A 20684-nucleotide genomic window follows, 5' to 3' on the forward strand; every position below is an offset into this window, starting at 1 on the left:
TCATCACTGTCCTCAGACTGTCCATCGCTGCTGCTCCTCTGTTCAGCCTCTGTCTCAAACACTTGGTTTAAGATCCTGTCCCTTTAAGACTCCCCCCCCCTCCTGATAAAGCCCAGTCTGCTCTGATTGGTCATCTGCTTCCAGCAAGTGCCTGATATATCGACCTCCAATCACTTTACCTTTCTTTGTTAGTGGGCGTGTCAGACTGGCTTGGCTCCTTCAGTAGTTTCTATTGGAGCATTGATTCGTACATTTCAAAGAGTCGACGCCAAGACGCTGTCCTCGTGTTCCTACCTGCTGTGATGTCATCATCAGTGACGTCCATTTGCTCCTCAGGAGCCATGGTTTCTACTGGCTGAGGTTCAGGAGGGGGCGGGGCCGGAGAAGAGGGCTCCGTGGTCGATCCAGCTGAAAAGAGAGAGAGAGAGAGACATTATGGTTAATATCAAATATGAGCCTGTGTGTTTATAATCATAATAACTGTCCTGGTGAAGCAGCTAATAAAGGTTTATTGGGTCTCCTCGTTATCTGGAGAATTAATGAACACACACACACGCAACACAACACAACACAAACACAAACACACACACTATATTTAGTGTTTTCATTTAGCCTTTATCGCTCCATTGCCAATTAAGAGTGGCTTTTCATTAGCGTTCAGGGCTAACGAATGATGCAGCGCTAATGAATGAAGCGGGTAAAGGAAACAGAGCTGATGCTGAGCTAATCTGAGAAAACAGCCTAATTAATGAATTACACACACACACAAATACGCAAACACACACACACAAGCACAGTTTCCCTCTGCAATGAAACAAAAGCCTGCTCAAGGAGTGAAAGGCAGTGGGGCGGGGCTAATTTCAGTTTATTTAATTTAGTATAATAAACATTTAAACAAACAAAGACACAAGAAACACAAACATCAACATGAGTTCATGAGCGAAACCTGAGTTCAGTAAAAACAAGTCTGTAATTACACTACATGTAATTACATTGATTAATCCTGGTTACCATGTGCTCCATGTTCCAATTAACCTGCTCTCACACACGCACACACACACACACACACACGCACACACACACACACACACACACACACACACACACACACACACACACACACACACACACACACACACACACACACACACACACACACACACACACACACACACACTTCACAAACACACATGTAGCTCGGTTGCCGACCGTCTGTCTCAAATGTTAAAGTGATAACACTTAATTAAACTGGAGTAACTGATGCTTCTCTGTGATTGGTTGTAAACAAACGATGGGCGATGGAAGTTTCTGTGGAACCGGAGAACGCCTCCTCTCAGTTCAGCTGCAGTTCACGAGCTTCACTGAGCTTCACTGACTGTAAATAAAGATGGACGACATGATAGGCTCCATGAAAGTGAAGCCAAATCATCTCAATTGCCCCCTGGTGGCTGGCTGCAGTATAAACTCCGCCTCCACAAATTGAATGAAATTTGTGGGAAACGCTGGATGATGTTGTTGAGAAGATGAATCATAGAGTTCGTTCAGGAAGAAGTGACGTTACAGAGTCTAGATGTAAACATCTGTGCAGTGGCTGCTGGGTAATTCTGGTGTCCACGTTCCCAGTCCACATACACACACACACACACACACTATAACTCAGCTGTCCTGGCCAAGGGGATGAGAAGGAGAGCGAGATAGAGGAGATGAGGGAGAAAAAGAGGAGAGGGAGGTGGAGGAGATGGAGGAGGGGCGGATGACGGGAGGCGGAGGGGGAGAACAGGGAGGGAGGAGACACTCTGCCCTGCTCCAAGGTCAAGCTTGTCATGTCAGCCATGACACATAGCTCCCAGCATGCCTTGTTAACCTCCAGGACCTCCTCCTCCCATTCTCCTCTTCTGTTGCTGCCTCCACTCCTCCTTTTAAAACACACACTTCCTGTTCTTTAACACACTCGTTCTCCTCCTCTTCTCTTTCCTTATATTGTTATTTTCAATTCCCTTTTTCAATATAAAGACCTATTACCTATCTAATTGTGAAATAATTTGACAATTTATATTTTAGATTTGTATTCAGTCGATTTTTGTTACATATGTTTTATTTGTATGTGTTATAATTATGTTTTATTAAATTTTACAATTTTCTTTAAACAAAATCTCTATTTAATGCAACGTTGTCTCAATCCACATGGAAAAGGAAAAATAAACAAAGTCGGGGAAGAGGAGAGGAAGAAGGACAGAGTGGAGAAAGGAAAGAGTATAAAAGAAGGAGGGTGAGGAGAGGAAACGAGAGAGGAAAGAAAACGGGGAAGAAGGAAGGAAGCAGGAAAAAAGAACAGCAAAGTAGAAAGAAGGAAGAAGTGGTGAAGTTGGACAATTGAGGAAAAGTAGAAGAGGGGAAAGGTGGAGGAGGAGGAGAAGATGAGAGGATGACAAATCAGAAAAGAAGAGGTGGAGGAGCGGTGATGGAGGGATATATGAACTAAAGAAAGGTGGAGGAGGCGGAGGAGGAGAGAGGACGAGCAGGCACATGTTCAACAGCCGGAGCTCGACGAGGAGAAAAGAACCCCGGGATCGGGCGATCGAGAGAGACAGTGAACTAAGAGCAGAGGAGAGAGAGAGGGAAGTGATCAAAGAAACAGCTGCTTCTCACAGTTTGACCCTTAAATCTGTGTGTTCATGCACGTATGACGGTGAACAATGCTGCGGATGTTGTTTAATCAAGTGTGTGTGACTATCAGCGTGTTAAGTGTGTGTGTGTGTGTGTGTGTGTGTGTGGAGACCCCCCAGGTACACTCGTTTCGCTGCCCAGCCTCAGAGCCTCTCTCCGGGGCTCTTCCTCCCACGCCTCCTCCACCCGCGGCTCAGGACGTCTTCCACCTCAGAGATTAAAGCTTCACGCTCGTGTTTTGTTATTCGCAGGTCGCTCGGCTGCCATCTGCACGACGAGCAGACAGAGAACTGAGGTTTAAACATCCTGCTTCTCTGAGAGGAGGCGAATCAGTGACGAGAGCTGGAGGACACGCCCACATACACCTGCCACCTGCACCCATTGGATGGTGCTAGCTGTCAATCACACCGGGTATCCACTCCTCCAATACATCCAGTGCTTTATGGTCTATTAATGTTTAAAAAGTGAGAAGTTGAGTCATTTTCTATAGATTTCTATAGAAACTACCGGTGGAGTCACCCCCTGCTGGTCACTACACAGAAGACAGGTTTCAGACAGTGGCTTCACTTTCTGGACTCGGAGTCTACGTCAGTTTTTAATGACACTCTGGTCGGCTGTGTGTTTCTCTTTCTCTCTCTCTCTCGCTCTCTCTTTCTCTCTCTCTTTCTCTCTCTCTTTCTCTCTCTCTCTCGCTCTGAGTGCAAGTTAACATTCCTGTTTCCTTTGTGTTAACGCTTTCTAAACACTTGCAGGAGGCTGAAAGGTCAGCCATGGCTACTGCTGTGTGTGTCTGTGTGTGTGGTGTGTGTGTGTGTGTGTGTGTGTATTGTCCAATCTGCCTCATGCTGCGACAGTGGGACTCCGTCACTGACTCAGTGACATTTCCTCGGCACTAAAAGCTAATGGATAAATACAGGTGTAACCACTCTGTTGCTGGAGGAGGAGCTGTGTGTGTGTGTGTGTGTGTGTGTGTGTGTGTGTGTGTGTGTGTGTGTCTCAAGAGGCTGACAGAGTGCCTATTTGATGATAGCTTTGTAGTGAAGTAACTCGTTATGTTACACTGATCCTCCCATGTGAGTGACAACAGTGTGTGAGATGTAAAGCACAGTATTCTGTAGAGTATATGATGGATTTTATTATATTATATTATCATTCATGAATTCTATCGGTTTCCTCCTCTCTTTTACTCAAACTGTTTCCTGTGTGAGTGCAGACTGGACTTCCTGCTTCATGTAACTGCTGAGAACACAACACATGAATTTCTCTCAATAACTGTAATTATATAATAATAATAATAATAATAATAATAATAATTGGAAAAATTAGTTTCCCACTGGGAAAATTCAAGGGAACTTCACCTCAAGTCGGCAACACAACACGTTGTTAACAGCGTCCATGTGTTGCACACGTTCTGAGTTTAATACTAAAGATCATTTGGTTTGAGAGAGGAACCTTTGTGTTTCTCTAGTGGAAGAAATGTAAGAGAAGTCTGTGACCATCATATAAAACCAGAAGAAGAGCTGCTCAGGAGCATTTTGGGACAAAACCACCGGGTCACAGAAGAGGTGGACACACCCTGCTTCACATGAGGGAGACGGTTTGGACTCTGAGATCAAACCATGTGAGGATGACACATGTGGCATTTAAAGAACAGATGGATCTGAGCAGAGGTTTGGGTTCAGAGGACTCCTCTGGAGGATTCAACACATTCCCCGACTCTCCCGTGATGCTCCAGGACTTCCAGGAGCAGCAGGAGTCATCTTACCGTCTGTTTCAGTCGTCCTGCGCAGCACACAGATCAGATTCAATGACCCTTTAACCTCGCTCTATCTCCCTCTCTCTCTCTCTCTCTCTCTCGGTTCCCTCCCCCCCTCCATCCCTCCTCGTCCCCTGAGGTCACCGGTCCATCACTCCCACCACCTCCCCAGCCTGCGGTGCTGCTGTGGTAACACAACACTGACTGGTGCCCGTTTCCATGGCAACCGTTCCCCTGAGAAACCCCCAGCATCCTCAGCAATCACGACTCACGAGCGCACACACACACACACACACACACACACAGTAACACACACACACAGACACGCACACACAGCATTTCAGAAGGCCATTTCTAGTAAAAGAAGGTGGAGATTCACCTTTCTTCCCATCAGCAGGTCTAACTATAGACAGAGAGAGAGAGAGAGAGAGAGAGAGAGAGAGAGAGAGAGAGAGAGAGAGAGAGAGAGAGAGAGAGAGAGAGACACACGAGGGAATATGCGGAGCTAGAGGCAGATGAGCTACTTTCAGACACGACCTCCGGCTAAAAAATCCAGAGAATCGTCTCCAGAGTTTCTCCAGAGTTTGTGTTTCACAGCTGAACAACACAGCTTCAGATCCTCATCCCTCAGGTGAGAGGTGGAGCAGCCGGGTGCAGCAGACGCAGACAGGAAGTGATGTATTAACTCTGCTGCAGAGGTCATGTGATCATGTTTACATCACCAAAAACTCTCTTCACATCTTCGTCTACGTGTGTGAAGACACTTTTCCAATGGGAGATATTTGTTTTCTTTTTGGTTTGTTCATATTTTCGTCTGACGTGTCTGAAAGCTGCTCATGTCTGCTCAGGTATTAAGTTTGTTTTTATTCTTTTATTTTATGGTCAAAAGAAGTTGAGCCGTAACTAAAGAACACAACCACGACGACTGATTGGCTGGTCAGGGGAAAGAGGGCGGGACTTACGGGAGCTGACGGTGTCCACGTACTGAGGGAGGTACGGCGCCCACAGGTCGATGGTGTCCTTGCGTCCTGATTGGCCGATCCTCCTCAACTCAGCCAATAGGAGAGCTTGTGCTGCCTCTCGTACCTAAGACCACACAGAGGGTGAAGTCATGACGGAGCAAAGGTTTATAAAGACGAGATGAAGCTGAGTCATGTTCTCATTAACCATAATCTTCACATCAACAGGTTATTCAAGGCAAAGACACTTAATATCATTTATGATTATCCTTATAAACAAACGTCACAGAATTCAGTGGAATGTTTTTGCTGTAGCAGATCTGAAGTTTACCTCCAGACAACGGTCCTGCCATCTCCTCGCCAGCATCTCCAGCAGAGGAGGTCTGAACTTGTCCAGGCCGAGGAGGTCAGGGAGCATCACACAGTGCATGGCTGCCAGCTGACTCCACCCTGAGCGCGCACACACACACAGACACACACAGAGACACACACACACACGTGTCAGAAAAGACTTTAGGAATGGTTGGGGGATAAATAACATCTGAAGCTTCTCTCACTCTCAGACACAAACCTCACTGCTGTCACATGTTAGAACCGACACGCTGGTACTTCATCTTTAACAGTTACTGTTCTGTCTCTGTTGTTAAAGTGGAAACTAAAAACCAAAGTGAAAAGTTGTGAAGGCACGAGAGAAGATTAACGATTGTCAACGATCAATCCTCTGAGGACTAAGAAAATTGACTTGGTTATTAGCATGGACTGTAAATAAAGATGGCCGACATGTCAGATACCAAAGTGAAGCCAAAGTGTTGTGATCGCCCCCTAGTGGCCGACTGCAGTAAACTCCTCCATGTTGGAGGATGAGCAGAGTGATAAACTGGTTTCATGGAGGAGGGACGGTTGAAACATGAATTTAACCTCCTGCAGACGTGAGACTGATTCTCTCTCAGTGAGAAAGCAAATAAGAGCATTTCCCTTCAGCTATGAACTATTTAATATCAACAAATAATTCATTATGTCCATTTGTTTATCTCTTTAAATCTGTAAAAGAAGAAAATGCTTCCATGTGACAACAGTGGGTTTCTCACAACCTCTCTCTCACACAAACACACACACACACCCACACTGACTGTTACTGTACTAATACAATCCTCACAGAAAGAAAACAATTCACACAAACAACAGTTAAACACGTGATGGGAATCAACAGTTATTCACAGTCTTGGTTAGAGCAAAGTGTTTGTTCGTGCTAACCAGAGCCTGGTGGTGTTTCACAGGTAAACAACAGGTAAACAGCCTCATAACGATACCTCGGCATCATGAATACAAATGTGTCTGATTGAACTGTGAGAACGACTCTACTGATAAACAGGAGAAAACCTTTATGGGTTTTCAGTGGGATTAACAGTAACCTGCTTTAATTATCTAACTCATATTCTTAGTTGTATAACTAACATTCAAAATGTCTTGGTATCGCCTCAACAGGGGCTCAAATCCCGCTGCATCAGTCTGAGCCACGAGTAACGGCATATATTTACATTTTACACCAAAACACCAGAGAAATATACACCGGCTTTTACACGTCCGACAGAAAAATGGACTGAAACGTTCATTTGTCGATACTCAACATAAACCAGGCGCCTTATTCACATATATTGGTGGAATATATGGTTTCCAGAGAGGATGCATGTGAAATGTTCTCGTGTGATGGACACTGAATGAGTTTTAATCAGGAAAGAAATTCCAAACAAATTTCTTTACCAGACTCCGGGTAAACTTACCTCCGCCATCGAAATATACAGATACAGAGGAAACTCACACTGTCAGAGGAGTGTGAGAAACATACTGCATTCAGGAGAACTGAGGAACTGTGAACTTTGAAGATCACACAGGAATCAGTCAACCTCTAGTTTCAAAATGTGCATCACTGTCTTGCAGAAACCTCAAAGAACTTTTTTTGTTTGAGATAAAACTGATGATACGCAAATATAAGATCCTGAGAGCGACACATCTGAATCCTGTGTTCACCACGTGATAAACATGCTAACCCTGGTAAACAGTTAGTGACAGAGGCTTCACTGTATGTTACAACTACTGCTGCTACTTCAGCTGCACAGATTGATTTTACTAAACTATTCCTACAGGTACTGAGACGGAGACTCTGGGAGCATGCTTGACATTTTCTGTGAGAGAACCATGTGAAACATTATTTTGGCTCTGAAACCAGAGGTTCTGAACTTCCAGCAGGAACTTGACTTCCCTCTGAACCAGAGATTAATACATTCTGTGGGTAGACGGGTTAACAAGCCTCCAAGGTTAAGGTCCACACCCTGTTGAAAAGAATATAAATAATAGCTGTTTAAAAAGAATGAAAAAGCATTAGGTTTCTAGTGGGATCAAATAAATATAACTTGTGATTGTGGCATTTAAGTTGAGCTACACTAAATGTTTTTAAATGTTTTCGTTTAGTTTAGTTTCTAACTTTGAAGTTGGGTTTTTTGTATTTGTTCCATTTAAATTGTTTAGTGTGTGAGACACATTCCCTCTTTTCCATCAGGCGGAAAATAGCAAGCATGCAAACAGTGAGCATCAGGACGCACAGACAGACGGAGACGGACGGAGACAAAGTCAAAAACAGGGCAGGACTGTGCATCACTGCCAACAACTGAAAAAGGACAAAGGACAAAGAGCAGAACTGAGGTCAACACACTCTCAAATGCATCAGATCAAAATGTTAGTCCACTTCTTTGCAGATGACATCACGCTGTGCTCCCACATTCTGCTGCGCTCGAAAGCTCGTTCTGGGTTCCTTTTTTAATTATTATGATTATTGTAAATTGAGAAGTGAATAGATGACATTGGAGGACCGCTGGTTTGTTAAGTTATGATTCGTTTGCTAGCATTCGAATTTAGATTGCAAATCAAAAACCACCTGACCCCTTCCTGTGTCCTGCAGCGTTCAGATTGTCGAACCCAGAACGATGAACCTCTGTAACCGATGTGGTTGAAAGTGGACTGAACTCAGTGATGGCAGACAGACAGATAAACACAGGAGACGGCGCTGTCGACCAAAACAAGGACAAAGACACTGCTAAAACTGGAGCGAGACACCGGAGATGAAAACCTAACACTGGCTGCAGGGAAAAACAAGACTGATGCAAGAGGAGAGAGATGAGGGGACGAGACCCGAGGTGAGAGAAGGGGGAGAAAAACCCGGGAAGATGAATAACTGATGGAACCAAGAGAGAGGAGGTGAAGAATGGTGATGACATAAAGAGAGAGGGAAGTCTAGAGAAGAGAGAGGAATAGGAATGGACAATGAAAAATAAAAAATATACGTTGGAAAGAGAGAAGAGACAGGAAGACAGAAGAAAGGCTGCTAGGAAGCGCCAGATAAGAAAATAAGTGACAGAGGAAAAGAGAGAATGGCTGCAGGACGTTCCCTAAGTGGAACCCGTCAGTTCAGTCTGTACCTTCGTTGACTGAGGGGATGTTATGAGAGTCAGGGCCGGGGCTGGGGCAGCCAGGGGCCCCATGGGGAGAGGCCCCAGGGGCCCCCGGAGCCCTAGCAGTGTTGGCTGCGGCAGCTACAGCAGCTTGAAAAGGAAGAGGAGAGAAATAGTCAAGCAGGAAAGAACGGGGTTAGAAAGATATAAATATAAAACAGAGAAGATGAACGAGTCAGGAAGCAGAGAAGAAGGAAACGTGCCTAAAACAAATAAAGAGCAGGAAACGAAAAACACAAAAGAAAACATGAAATAAAAAGTGAAAGAATAAAAAACAAACCAGATGAAGCAAAAAATAAAAGGACAAAAACTGAAAAATGAATTTGTACAATACTAGCCGGTAAAATAAAAAGTGAGAAAATAGAAACAAATACACAAAAATTTGAATAAAGCAGAGAAGACTTCCTGTGCAGATCAAGGCGACGTATCACGTTTAAAAAGTTCATAACAGGCACAAATATGTCAAAATAAAACAAACTAAGACAGTGACACTTTATTTCCCATCAACCACTTGGTAGAGAGACGAGAAACCAGAGGTTAGTTCAGGGACGAAAAGATCAAATCCTGGATCATGACACAAAGATTTCAGACTCTGGCACTAAAACTTCATCATCATGTTTTCAGTGGGAAATGTTCAACAGATTCATTAATATCAGCAGGATTCATAATATTTCTGTTCAAACTAATTAGTCGTTAAAAAGATAGATTTGATAATTCAGCCAGAAACCTGAAACCTTTATATAGACGGTTTATTCCCTTACTGATAACGCAACATTTACACACACTTGATAAATCTGTTTCCACATAGAAAACATGTAACACAAAGACAACAACAGACAGATGTGCACATAGAGAGAGAGAGAGAGAGAGGGAGAGAGAGAGAGAGAGAGAGAGAGAGAGAGAGAGAGAGAGAGAGAGAGAGAGAGGTGCGTGGGAGGTTTTCTTTCCAGAGAACGGGCGGCAGGCTGAAGCCATGCAGTGAACGACAGAGTAAAAAGGACGAGAGAGAAAGAAACAGAGAGAAGTGGAAAGAGAGAGCGAGAGAGAGAGAGAGAGAGAGAGAGAGAGAGAGAGAGAGAGAGAATCAGGTCGCTGTAGCGTTGGTGCAGGATAAAAAACATTGTTTGAGGAAATTGGATTTATCTTAATTGTGTCATGTTTTACATTTTCTAGTTTAACTATCAGAAGTTTTTCATGACGTCCGGATATGAAGGATTTTTATGTTGTTGTTAATCATAAAGTTTTATCAGATGCAGATGAGCTTTAGTATTTATATCGAACCTGAGGATTCTAAATAAATATTTATCAAAGATTTCACAAAACTCAGAGCCACTGACGTGTTTAAAACTTGAACGTGGACAGAAACAGTATTTAAGAGCTGAAACACCAACATGACAGAAATATAGAAACAATATCTGATCAAGTTAATGAATCACAAATAATTATTTTCCACAAACAGTTGGCTGCAGTTACGTCCCAGATCAAAACTCCTAACTGGGTGAGGTGTTGTTATCACTGATAGAAATGAACAAAACTAATAAAATAAGGCAGTAAAGTGTAATTCCAGTCCAGCATAGGGTTTGGGTCGATGTGCAGACAAAGAAACAAACCTGAGAAAAATAAAGTTCTTTTTTAAAACTACCTGTAATAATATCTATATCTCAATAATATCTCTAAGATGTTTGTAGTTTTTTTTTAAATCACCCTGGTCTCTTCATCCACCTCCCTCTAAACGCTGCAGTATATTAGAGGCCCCTCATTTATTTCCATGTGAAAAGAAACAGTGAGCAGGGTTAACAGCACGCTCCTTAACACGCACGCACACACAGACACACACACACACACAGACACACACAGTTGAAGTAGCTGGCTGAGCAGAGGTCACGGCCGGGCGTTCCCTCTGAATGGTGGTGAATAGGCGTGTGGCATGAATAAGTCCACGCGCTTGTCACGCTTGGCCTCCATTAAGGCGTGACAATAGCACCCCCCCCCCCCCCCCAACCTCCACACCCACACACCGAGGGTGCCACCCATGGCACATGTACGTGTGTGTTTGTAGGTATTGAGCTCGTCTTATGATGGGGGGGTCCTGGTGTGTGTGTGTGTCTGTGTGGGTCTCTGTGTGTGTGTGTGTGTATGTGTGTGTGTGTGTGTCTATGTGTGTGTGTGTGTGTGTGTGTGTGTGTGTGTTAGGCAGATGGTGACGACTGCAGTGAAAGACCAAACTTCCTTTATCACCTTCACTGAGTGGATTTCTTTCTCCTGTTCAACCTCTCGACTAAATCTCCAATCACAACTTTCAGATCCATAAAACTCTGTTTGATGCTGAGGTGATTGAACTGAATCTGTTGGCTTCACTCTCTATAGGAGATTATAGGTTGTTAACCATTACATGCAAGTAACGATTATTTCCAATTATTAATTAATCTGTCAATTATTTTCTTGATTAATCGATTAGTTGTGAAACTAACTTCAGAGACATTCACTTCACCCTCGTTACAGGAGGCATCACTTCAAAGAAGCTGAGAAAACATATTGATTAATCGATGATCAAAAATAGTTGAGGATGAATATAGTAATCGATTACTGATCAGTTACTCTCTGCAGACTATCAGTCACTATCAGTGGATGAAACCTCTCCATTACATTTCTCCACCATGAGACTCGGAGTAAAACGATTTTCCCAGTGTGAAAATGTAAAAGTGCTTTTTCCCAACTTAACAGATCTAATATTCAGTCAGTCTCTCCTGAATCAAACTCAAGTAGAGACCCGACGTGGAGCCGTGGTCGTGGGTTTTATCCCCAAATCGAGTTCCCAGCAGGAGCGTCCTTTACAGAGCGGCCGAGCGAGCAGCAGCAGCTTCCTCCTGTGATATTTGGCTTTTTTTGTGTAACTCTCTGTGGGCTTTATCGCCAGTGGGCTGCATTATCAAACCCCCTCCTCCTGCCTCCTCCCCCCGGGGCCCTGGGGGTGTGTGAAGTGAGCGCCCCTCCTTTTGTAGCTACCTTGTTTGATCTGGGCCTGTAGCGCCGGGCAGGAGGGCTGGGGGGGGACGGCCGGCGTCCTGCGAGGAGACTCCGGGGTTCCTCCTGGTCGAGGAGGCCTGGAGGAGGATCACAAAGAGGAGGCATGAAATATTAAGGAGGGAGGAGAAAGGAGGGCCAGGACACACACAGACACACACAGACAGTCAATACAAAGAAACACACTCAATGATACATACATCCAGGACTTCTCCCAAACAACATTTTTTTAGTTCAGTTTCCTGAAACTAACATATTGAATTTCAGTGTGTGTCTCTGTGTGTGTGTGTCTGTGTCTGTGTGTGTGTCTGTGAGTGTGTCTCTTCGTTCTCAGGCTCCAGCCTATTGAACTGTGGGTGGAGGACACAGTCCGGAGCCTGAACAGACTGGAGGCGTCTAAACTTTCAGAGACACACAAACACTTCAAATACAACAATCAATGCAGTGATCACTAGCAGGGAGAAAGTTCATGGTTAAAAAGAAATTTAAAATACCAAAATGTCCCTACAGCAGGGACATTCTGAAAAGTGATGAGGAGGAAGGTGACATGTTGAGATCATGACACAAACTGTTTGATGACCTGGACGACAGAGACATGGTTGGGGGGGGGGGGGGGGGTAAATATGTTGATTCCTTAAGAAATAGAAAATATACTCTTTTGTTTTTTAAATGATAATGTGATCACACATTCTTCACAGATGAGGCAGTGAGATCCATTCAGAGGAACGGAGCACCTGCATGTGCCCCCCCCCCCAACAATCTCTCACACACACCTGCTCTCACAGCCTTTCACTGTAACACACACAAAGAAACATAATGACACACACACACACACACTGTGTGGTTCACAAGGACACAGTTTCACTATCTCAAGGAAAAATAAAAAATAAGAAAATCCTCCTCCTCCTCCTCCTCCTCCTCCTCCTCCTCCTCCTCCTCCTCCTCCTCCTCCTCCTCCTCAGTGTTTCCACTGCTTATGAAATAATCTTGAGTAATTCAACAGGGTCCTCACACTGTTTGTATTCTGTATTTTGTAATCGGCCCCAATGATTAGATACATTTTAAAGATCATTTCTTAATTTTAGAAAGTGTAAATTAGGAAAAGTAAATCTTAACCCTCTGATAAAGTCTGTTATGGACGATAACCCACGAGGTCAGAGAGACAGAATTCTATCGATGCAGCTCAACACGTTATCTGATTTTCTATCTGCATGTGTAATGTGTGCGACTGGGTCTGAGGGTTATTATCTAAATAAAATCTCAACTCATCCATTTTAGTTTAAACTTGAGTCAATTCAAACCTGAAGAAAATCTTACTTTCAAATGTCTGCACTTAAAATGTGGCTCAGGTGTGATTGGAAATTCTGAGCTCAAATGGAAAAAAGCAGCAAAAACATAAATTTTTCTATTTACAAGATAAACTGGGAACTGTGGTGCGCTGACAGTGGAAATGAATCCATATGGACTGGTGTAGATTAGAAGTGTCCCCCCCGTCCAACAGTTAATCCAAAACACCTCCTTCACTGCAGGAGGACGCAGCAGGGACAGTAACTGCAAACTGTGATTCTACGGACGAGGAAGAAACAATAAATTAAAGAGTTTAAACTCGAAGTCCAATCAAAGTTTAGGCCTGAAGACGTCCAGACGTGTCCTCAGGTGAGGAGACGTCCAGACGTGTCCTCAGGTGAGGAGACGTCCAGACGTGTCCTCAGGTGAGGAGACGTGAGCCCTGTTTGGAGTCGGTGGAGGTCTTGTTGTGGTTTCTGTGGGATGAAGCTTCTTCCACCGTCATAAATGTAAGAGCGGGAACATGAAAAAGCCCAAAACACCTTGAAATATTGAGCGTGTCTGGTTTGGACTGTGAGGTGGAGACGAGCAGAGAGCAGATCTGTGTGTTTGAGTTTAATAGAAGCGTCTCCAGCTTCTCCATCAGCCGCTCTGATGTGGACACGACGCACAGGACAACTTCTGTGTTTCCAACAAAGTAAAAAGCAGCTTTGAGAACTTCTGCCTGTTCTTCTGTTCTCCTGTGAAGCTCTTTGTTTCTGATGAGTCCAGTCGACCATGTTCCAATCACAGAGCTTCATTCTTTCATCCTGTCTGGATGTGAATCAATGACACGGAGGAGACACTGGTGGTTTCACTGTTTGACATCCTGTTCAGCGCCATCTTGGTTTTCAGAAACCAGAAGTCACCATATTAGGAGGAGCAGGGGGTGGAGCCTCAGAGTTCAAGGACAGCACACGCCCACCTACACCTGCAGCCATTGGACGGTACTAGCTGTCAATCACACTGTACCCACGCCCCTAATACAAAGTGCTTTATGGACTATTTGACTCTTAATGAACCATAAATTAAAGAATGAACATCAGCTGAATCTAATTGTTATTCCACAAAAGGATTCAGACACTTTCATATCGGTTTGTATAAACATTAAAATCTGTTTTTAGAGTATCGACCTTACAAAGCAAACAGCCTTGAGATGATCTTAATAAAAAGTTGTTCTTCAGTCCAGTTTTAAAAGTCAAGATAAAAGATTCTCGGCAGCCGCCATCTTGGTTGTTAACAGAAATGTTTCAGTGGAGCTCCTCTATCAGTCATAAACCCCGCCCCCTTTCAGCAGAAGGGCTGTGATTGGTTCGTCTCAGGTTGGATGGGAATCAGTACGAACTTTTTACGACGTCTGACCAAGAACACAGATCTTAATTATAACCAATGTAAAAACAAAACTGATGATGAGCTGAAATTCTAAACACATCGTCTGTTAGAGGCACACTTGAAGGTTTTAAGGTGTAAAAAGTTTGAGAACAATGAGACCTGTGCAGAAACCACAGATCCAGTAAACGTGGTTTTATGTTTATTTAATAAAGATGTTGAACGAGGAGGAGAAACTGAGAAACAGAGAAACTGAGAAACAGACCGAACACACGAGTCTCTCTCGACCTGCAGGCTCCTCTGAGCAGCGGTGATGAAATGATGTGTTGGTGCTTCAGCTGCAGGACCTCCACCTCCGTGCTGAATCTTTCACAGCACAATGAGAGCTCAGACGGACTAAACAATCAGGGTGTGTGTGAGTGTGTGTGTGTGTGTGTGTGTGTGTGTGTGTGTGTGTGTGTGTGGTTGTGTGTGTGTGTGTGTGTGTTTCTGTGGTTTGAATCTAGTTGCTGCTCCAGGCTGCCTGTGTTATCATTTTGTTTTTCAGGTGTTTCTCTGTGAATTCTGATCTTCTGGATGAAAACATCCACTAACATGTGGAGCACGTGTGATCAGACACGTCCAGATACTGGTGTTTGTTTTTTGTTCTCAGGTTTTCTGAACTGGTTTCACTCATTGTTGACGTTCACTGGTTACAAGATGGATTCCAAGTTTTCACACACACACTTTGATTCAGCTCAAAGTTCTGAACGGAGACTCTAAATAAAGAGGACTCCTGCTGCCATCTTGTCCCGATGACATCACTGCCCTGTCTGTGCCGGGGTATTAAGGTCATGCTCGACCAATCAGGAGTCAGCCATGACGTCTCAGCCCGTTTTTAAATCATCAAATAACTAAATAAGACCAAACTGATCAGAAACATGAACAAACATCAGTGAGATAAGAACGACCTGATATGACAAACATTTATTTAACGTCTACCACTGACATGGAGGAGGGGGGGGTTCATGAACTGCACTGCAGCCAGACACCAGGGGGCGATCAAGTCGTCCATCTTTATATACAGTTGATGTAGGAAACAGTTTTCTACTTCACCATCCAATAGAGCGCCCCCTACAGCTGTGTGTTGATTTTGTGTGTGTGTGTTTGTGTGTGTGTGTTACCTGGCCGGTGCTTTCTTCATGTGCTCCCCGACGAAGGTGGCGTTGGTCATGCTCATCAGAGTGTTGGCCAGAGAGATGATGGACAGGAGGTGCTGTGTGGTGACGGCCCTGGAGACGCCGTACGTCCCCTTCCCCACGATGTCGGACAGAGTCAGCGTCCGTCCTGTGGCCAGAGACAACTGATACAGCAAAGACTCCTGGGAAACAAAGACGAAGACGACCATGACACTAACGATGAAGACGTGGTGATCAGAGCTCAGGTCGTCTGTTTTGTATATTTCTGTGGCGGTACCTTGAAGGTGGGCAGCATGAGGGACATGTGACCTCCTCTGGAGATCAGGCCGAAGGAGATGGGGCAGTGCGGGCGGAGCATGCCCAGCCGCTCCAGACAGATGCCGTCCAGATGCTCGTTCAGGCCCCAGGCGTGAAGGCAGGACATGAAGAGCTTGGCCGTGTCCATGGTCAGGTTGTACTCCAGCAGACTCAGAGACTTGGACTTCTCCTCGCGCCGCCTCATCTCCTCCTCCTCCTCCTCGTCTTCGTCCAGCAGGTGCTCCTTTATGGTCTCCTTCATCGTCTCCTTCACCTGGTTTGAACAGGACGGCATTAATCATAAAAACACAGACTTCTTCAAGAGGATGAGATCATGACACTAAAGAATAAAGTAATCGTCCTGATCCAGTGTGAAACCAGTGGATGTGTTTGCCGACCTGTTTGAAGATCTTGTTGGCGAGGAAGGACCCCCCCTTGTCGGCCCCGGCCTGGCTCTTCTGCAGCGTCTCCGGAGACACCAGCGTGGGGCTCGGTCTCTGGGCCTCCTCCGTCAGCAGCTGGATGATCACCGCCTCCACGTCGAAGAACAGCACGTGCATGTCAGGGTCCGTCAGGTTGGTCTTCATCGCCTGGACCACCAGGGCATTGTGGGAGTATTTCGGCAGGTTGCCCTGAACGAGAGAGAGAGAGAGAAACAGGGATGAATGTTTAAAAGATGCAGCGTGTGTGACAAGAAGGAGAAGAAAGAGAAGAAGCAGAAGAAGGAGAAGAAGAAGGAGAAGAAGGAGAAGAAGGAGAAGAAGGAGAAATATCAAGACTCATGAATTCAGACACAAATCCAGACTCATATCGGCAGGTTTTTAATCCACTAACAAAAAGAGGAATCCAGCATCGTTACTCCTTATAAATGAGATACACAACTAACACACACACACACACACACACACACACACAGAGCTGTATTTACCACCAATACTAACACACCGCTCAATTTTAATTGAATTAGCGGAGACGTGTGTGCGGAGCTGTTTGTTTACATGTTAATGACCTGATGACTGTAATCAGACGACTGTGATGCTGTTAGAGTCCGACCCTGATGGAGGAGGAGGAGGAGGGGGAGGAGGAGGAGGAGGAGGAGGAGGAGGAGGAGGAGGAGGAGGAGGAGGTGATTAAGAATGAAGTGAGGAGATAAACGAGAAAAAGACGAGAGGAAATCCGTGTAATGAACGAATCTTCTTGCTGTTGTGTCACAGCTCTTTTCTCCTGCAGGAGAAACACACAACGCTCTATTTCTCACTGTTGAATCAGCTTCTACTTTACAGAGGATCATATTTATATTCACTTATTTTAGTCCTAGTTATGTTCACTGACGTTCTGTCCTGAATTCTAACTTGAGACACACTTCATGTTTCTGTTGATATTTCTGGTTTCATAAAACACTGTTTTTATCCTTTTTTGTGTCAATAAAGCTTTCTGAATTGAACTGGATGTGACTGTGACAGAGATTGAACAATAATTAGCTACAGAGACTCGTGACTGACAGAGAGACACAATACACCTGCAGCTGGAACACACACACACACACACACACACACACAGCCACACAAACACACACACACAGACACAAGTCCTCAGAGAACACTTTCCTGTCAAAGCTGTGATGCTGATCTTCTTTTTCAGTACTGTGTGTGTGTGTGTGTGTGTGTGTGTGTGTGTGTGTGTGCCGTGTACATTTTTAAATGTGTGTAAATAAATTTGACTCACACACACTCTCCACAGTGTTTATGTGCAGTTATTAGTGTTTATTCATTAATGTACATGTGATATTTTATGATAAATATTATTATAATATATATCCTATAATAGGATTATTAGTGTCTGCACTATATCATTATTGTTATTAAATTAGATAATGATGCTTCAGCTATATACTAATAATAGTTGGAATGTGTCAGAAATATTTTAACTGAGTAAAAGACATTTGTGCCTCATCAATGTGTGTGTGTGTGTGTGTGTGTGTGTGTGTGTGTGGTTAAGATGGATCAACACTGCCATCTAAAGGGAAACAGGCACATTACATCCACACACTGACGATGATAAACACACACTGAAGCTTTAATGGCTCGTGACTGAGTGGATATTAAATGTTCTCTGAGGCTGAGTGAACACACGCACACACGCACACAGATACACACAGACACACACATGTGAAGATCAACTAATATTTAAATTTCTTTAGTGACCAAAAAAGCAAAAAGGAATCAAATTCAGGCAAAGTCTTGTTTTATGTCCAATATATTTCTAAAGAACTGACAGGTCCATTTCTTATCTCACACACACACACAGAGACACACAGAGACACACGCACACGCACACACACACACACACAGTGTCCTATAGCTCCTGGGCAGTGGGTCTAAAGGTCATTGTCCTGCAGGGCGCTTCTGGCATACAACACTGTAAACTAACACTTGCACTTTCACACACACACACCAGGGAGACACACACACGCACACACACACACACACACAAATATGTAGAAAAATGTCACTGCATCAACATCTCAATCCAGTTTTTGAGACTGAAATCGTTCAAAAGAAAGAAGCGATGAATATTTGGGGAAATTATCAAAACTGTTGTTTTCTGTCCAGAAGCTGAAGGATCTGATTTTATTAACAACAAGAATTTACATCTTTATAATGACACAGACTTTCTTCTAAATCTGCAGCTATATAGTTTTTATGTGATCAAACCAATCATATTGGTTAATCTTTTTGTATTTCAGTTTAAAAAAATTATTTTAAAATGTCTGTCCTTTCTGAAACTAATCAATGAATTATCAGTTACAGTAAATAAGTTTTCTATTTATTAAATAATAGTTAAAAAAAAATCTTCACACATCAGCTGCTTCAGCAAACCTGGAACCAGACAAACTCAGAATCACACAACAACATCCTCACACAGACACACAAACATCAGCTGTTAACACACACACACACACACACAATGACTTACAGCTGGCTGGGTGTAATGCTCAGGTTGATAGTTTGACATTTCATGGTCATTATCTGTCATTACTCCCAGTGGGGGAGCGTGCAGACATACACACACAGACACACACACACACGGCCGCACTCACACAGACACACACACCCTCACGCAGAGGAAAGTGGTGGTTTTGACCCATAATTTGAGGAGATATGAGGAGAAGCGACTCCGAGCTGGAGAAACAGGAACAGCAGTGATGTATTTCTGATGGAGCGGGGGGGAACAGATTGCAGCTGCTCTGTGTGTGTCTGTGTGTGTGTGTGTGTTGGCCTTTTCAGAAAAGAGCTGTGATTATGGGCAGTTATGGAAAAGCCTGGGGGACACCTACAGTAAATCTAACACACACACGCAGCAGAGAAACAACACAAAGGTTATTCTGGAGGGAGGAAGAAAAACAAAACGACAAAAGGAGGAGAAGACGAGCGGCGGAGGTGAAAGTCAAACTGCAGCAGCTGAACTGAACACTGCTCAGAACCTGAATTATTCATGGTGTTTGTTTTCTGTGCCGGGCGGTGCAGGTGGGCCGGGTTCACTCCGTCAGTTCACTTCACATCCGCCCGCCGGAGAAAAGACGCCTCACATGAAATATACCTGGAGTTTTAACTTCTACTTGTTCTGGAGGTTCTGTCTGTTCTGTCTGTGAGATACGTTGGAACATGTCAGAGGGACGTGAAACTGGAAGAACACAAATGTCTCAGGCTGATGAAGAGGAGACGTAGAAGACGAAGACGTCAACTTGGAAAGACGAGGAGATTCCAGAGCTTTCTGTGATCAGGGCTGGATGGAACTCGCTAACATGTCAAATCTGAATTTCATCAGGATTTATAAAATATGAAAACACTACAGCTATTTTTCTGAGGAGGAGAAATTTGGGTTCTACCGCTTGGGTTCACACCTGCAGCTCTCGGATGCTCGACACCAGGTGTGAACGGGGGTCGTCGTGTCAGTTCTGCAGCACTGACCTTCATCATCTCTCTAAATCTGAGCTGCTCTCCGGGAAAGTCAAGCTCGGAGAAAAGAGACACTGCACTGTTTCTGACATTTAAGATAGTTCATGCGTCCCTGGGAGACACCAGCGGTCTGTTTATCTCCCACACACACACACACACACACACACACACACAGACAGACACACACACGCTCACAATATTGTTGACCTTTGGTTTGTCTCCAGCAGTGTTTTAATTGGACTGGGACTTCGGCCAGCTTTCTGACCAACTGTGTGTGTTTGTGTGTCTCTCAGGACCGTGTGTGTGTGTGTGTACCTTGTCGGCGTTGTCGGCCGCCAGCAGGTTGGTGGCGAGCGTCTGCAGCTTGTGCGTGGCCATGTTCTTCAGCGCGGCCAGGCTGCGGCGAGTCATCGCCTGCTTCAGGTTCACGGCCGAGTGGCTCAGAGCGTCCACGGTGGCCGGCGCCAGCTCGTCACAGGCGTTCAGGATCTCCACCGCCGTGATGCCCATCACACACCGGTCCAAGGCTCCTGGAGACACAACCACCAGCGTCACACAAAGAGCGAGACACCTCAACAACTGCTGCACACAGATGAACTTGTGTAAATATAAATGAGCCTCAGATATTCACATTACTTCACGATCTTTCCTGGCGCCACCTTCAGGCTAAAGTTAGCTTGACA

The 20684-nt window shown here is 44.5% G+C and overlaps 1 protein-coding gene across 1 annotated transcript in view; it reads right to left on the minus strand.

The window, feature by feature from the left end:
* The window catches only part of LOC128425199 (WD repeat-containing protein 7), a 61137-nt gene that overhangs the window by 30414 nt on the left and 10039 nt on the right, over positions 1 to 20684 (minus strand). The window contains exons 15-22 of the mRNA XM_053411731.1: positions 20317 to 20531; positions 16441 to 16674; positions 16023 to 16316; positions 15731 to 15927; positions 11895 to 11992; positions 5714 to 5832; positions 5386 to 5509; positions 295 to 408 (exon numbers count right to left, since the gene is read on the minus strand). Of these exons, the coding sequence (XP_053267706.1) occupies positions 295 to 408; positions 5386 to 5509; positions 5714 to 5832; positions 11895 to 11992; positions 15731 to 15927; positions 16023 to 16316; positions 16441 to 16674; positions 20317 to 20531 (1395 nt within the window). The remainder of the gene's footprint in view (positions 1 to 294; positions 409 to 5385; positions 5510 to 5713; positions 5833 to 11894; positions 11993 to 15730; positions 15928 to 16022; positions 16317 to 16440; positions 16675 to 20316; positions 20532 to 20684) is intronic.

Source organism: Pleuronectes platessa, chromosome 19, assembly GCF_947347685.1.
Source record: "Pleuronectes platessa chromosome 19, fPlePla1.1, whole genome shotgun sequence".
NCBI lineage: Eukaryota > Metazoa > Chordata > Actinopteri > Pleuronectiformes > Pleuronectidae > Pleuronectes > Pleuronectes platessa.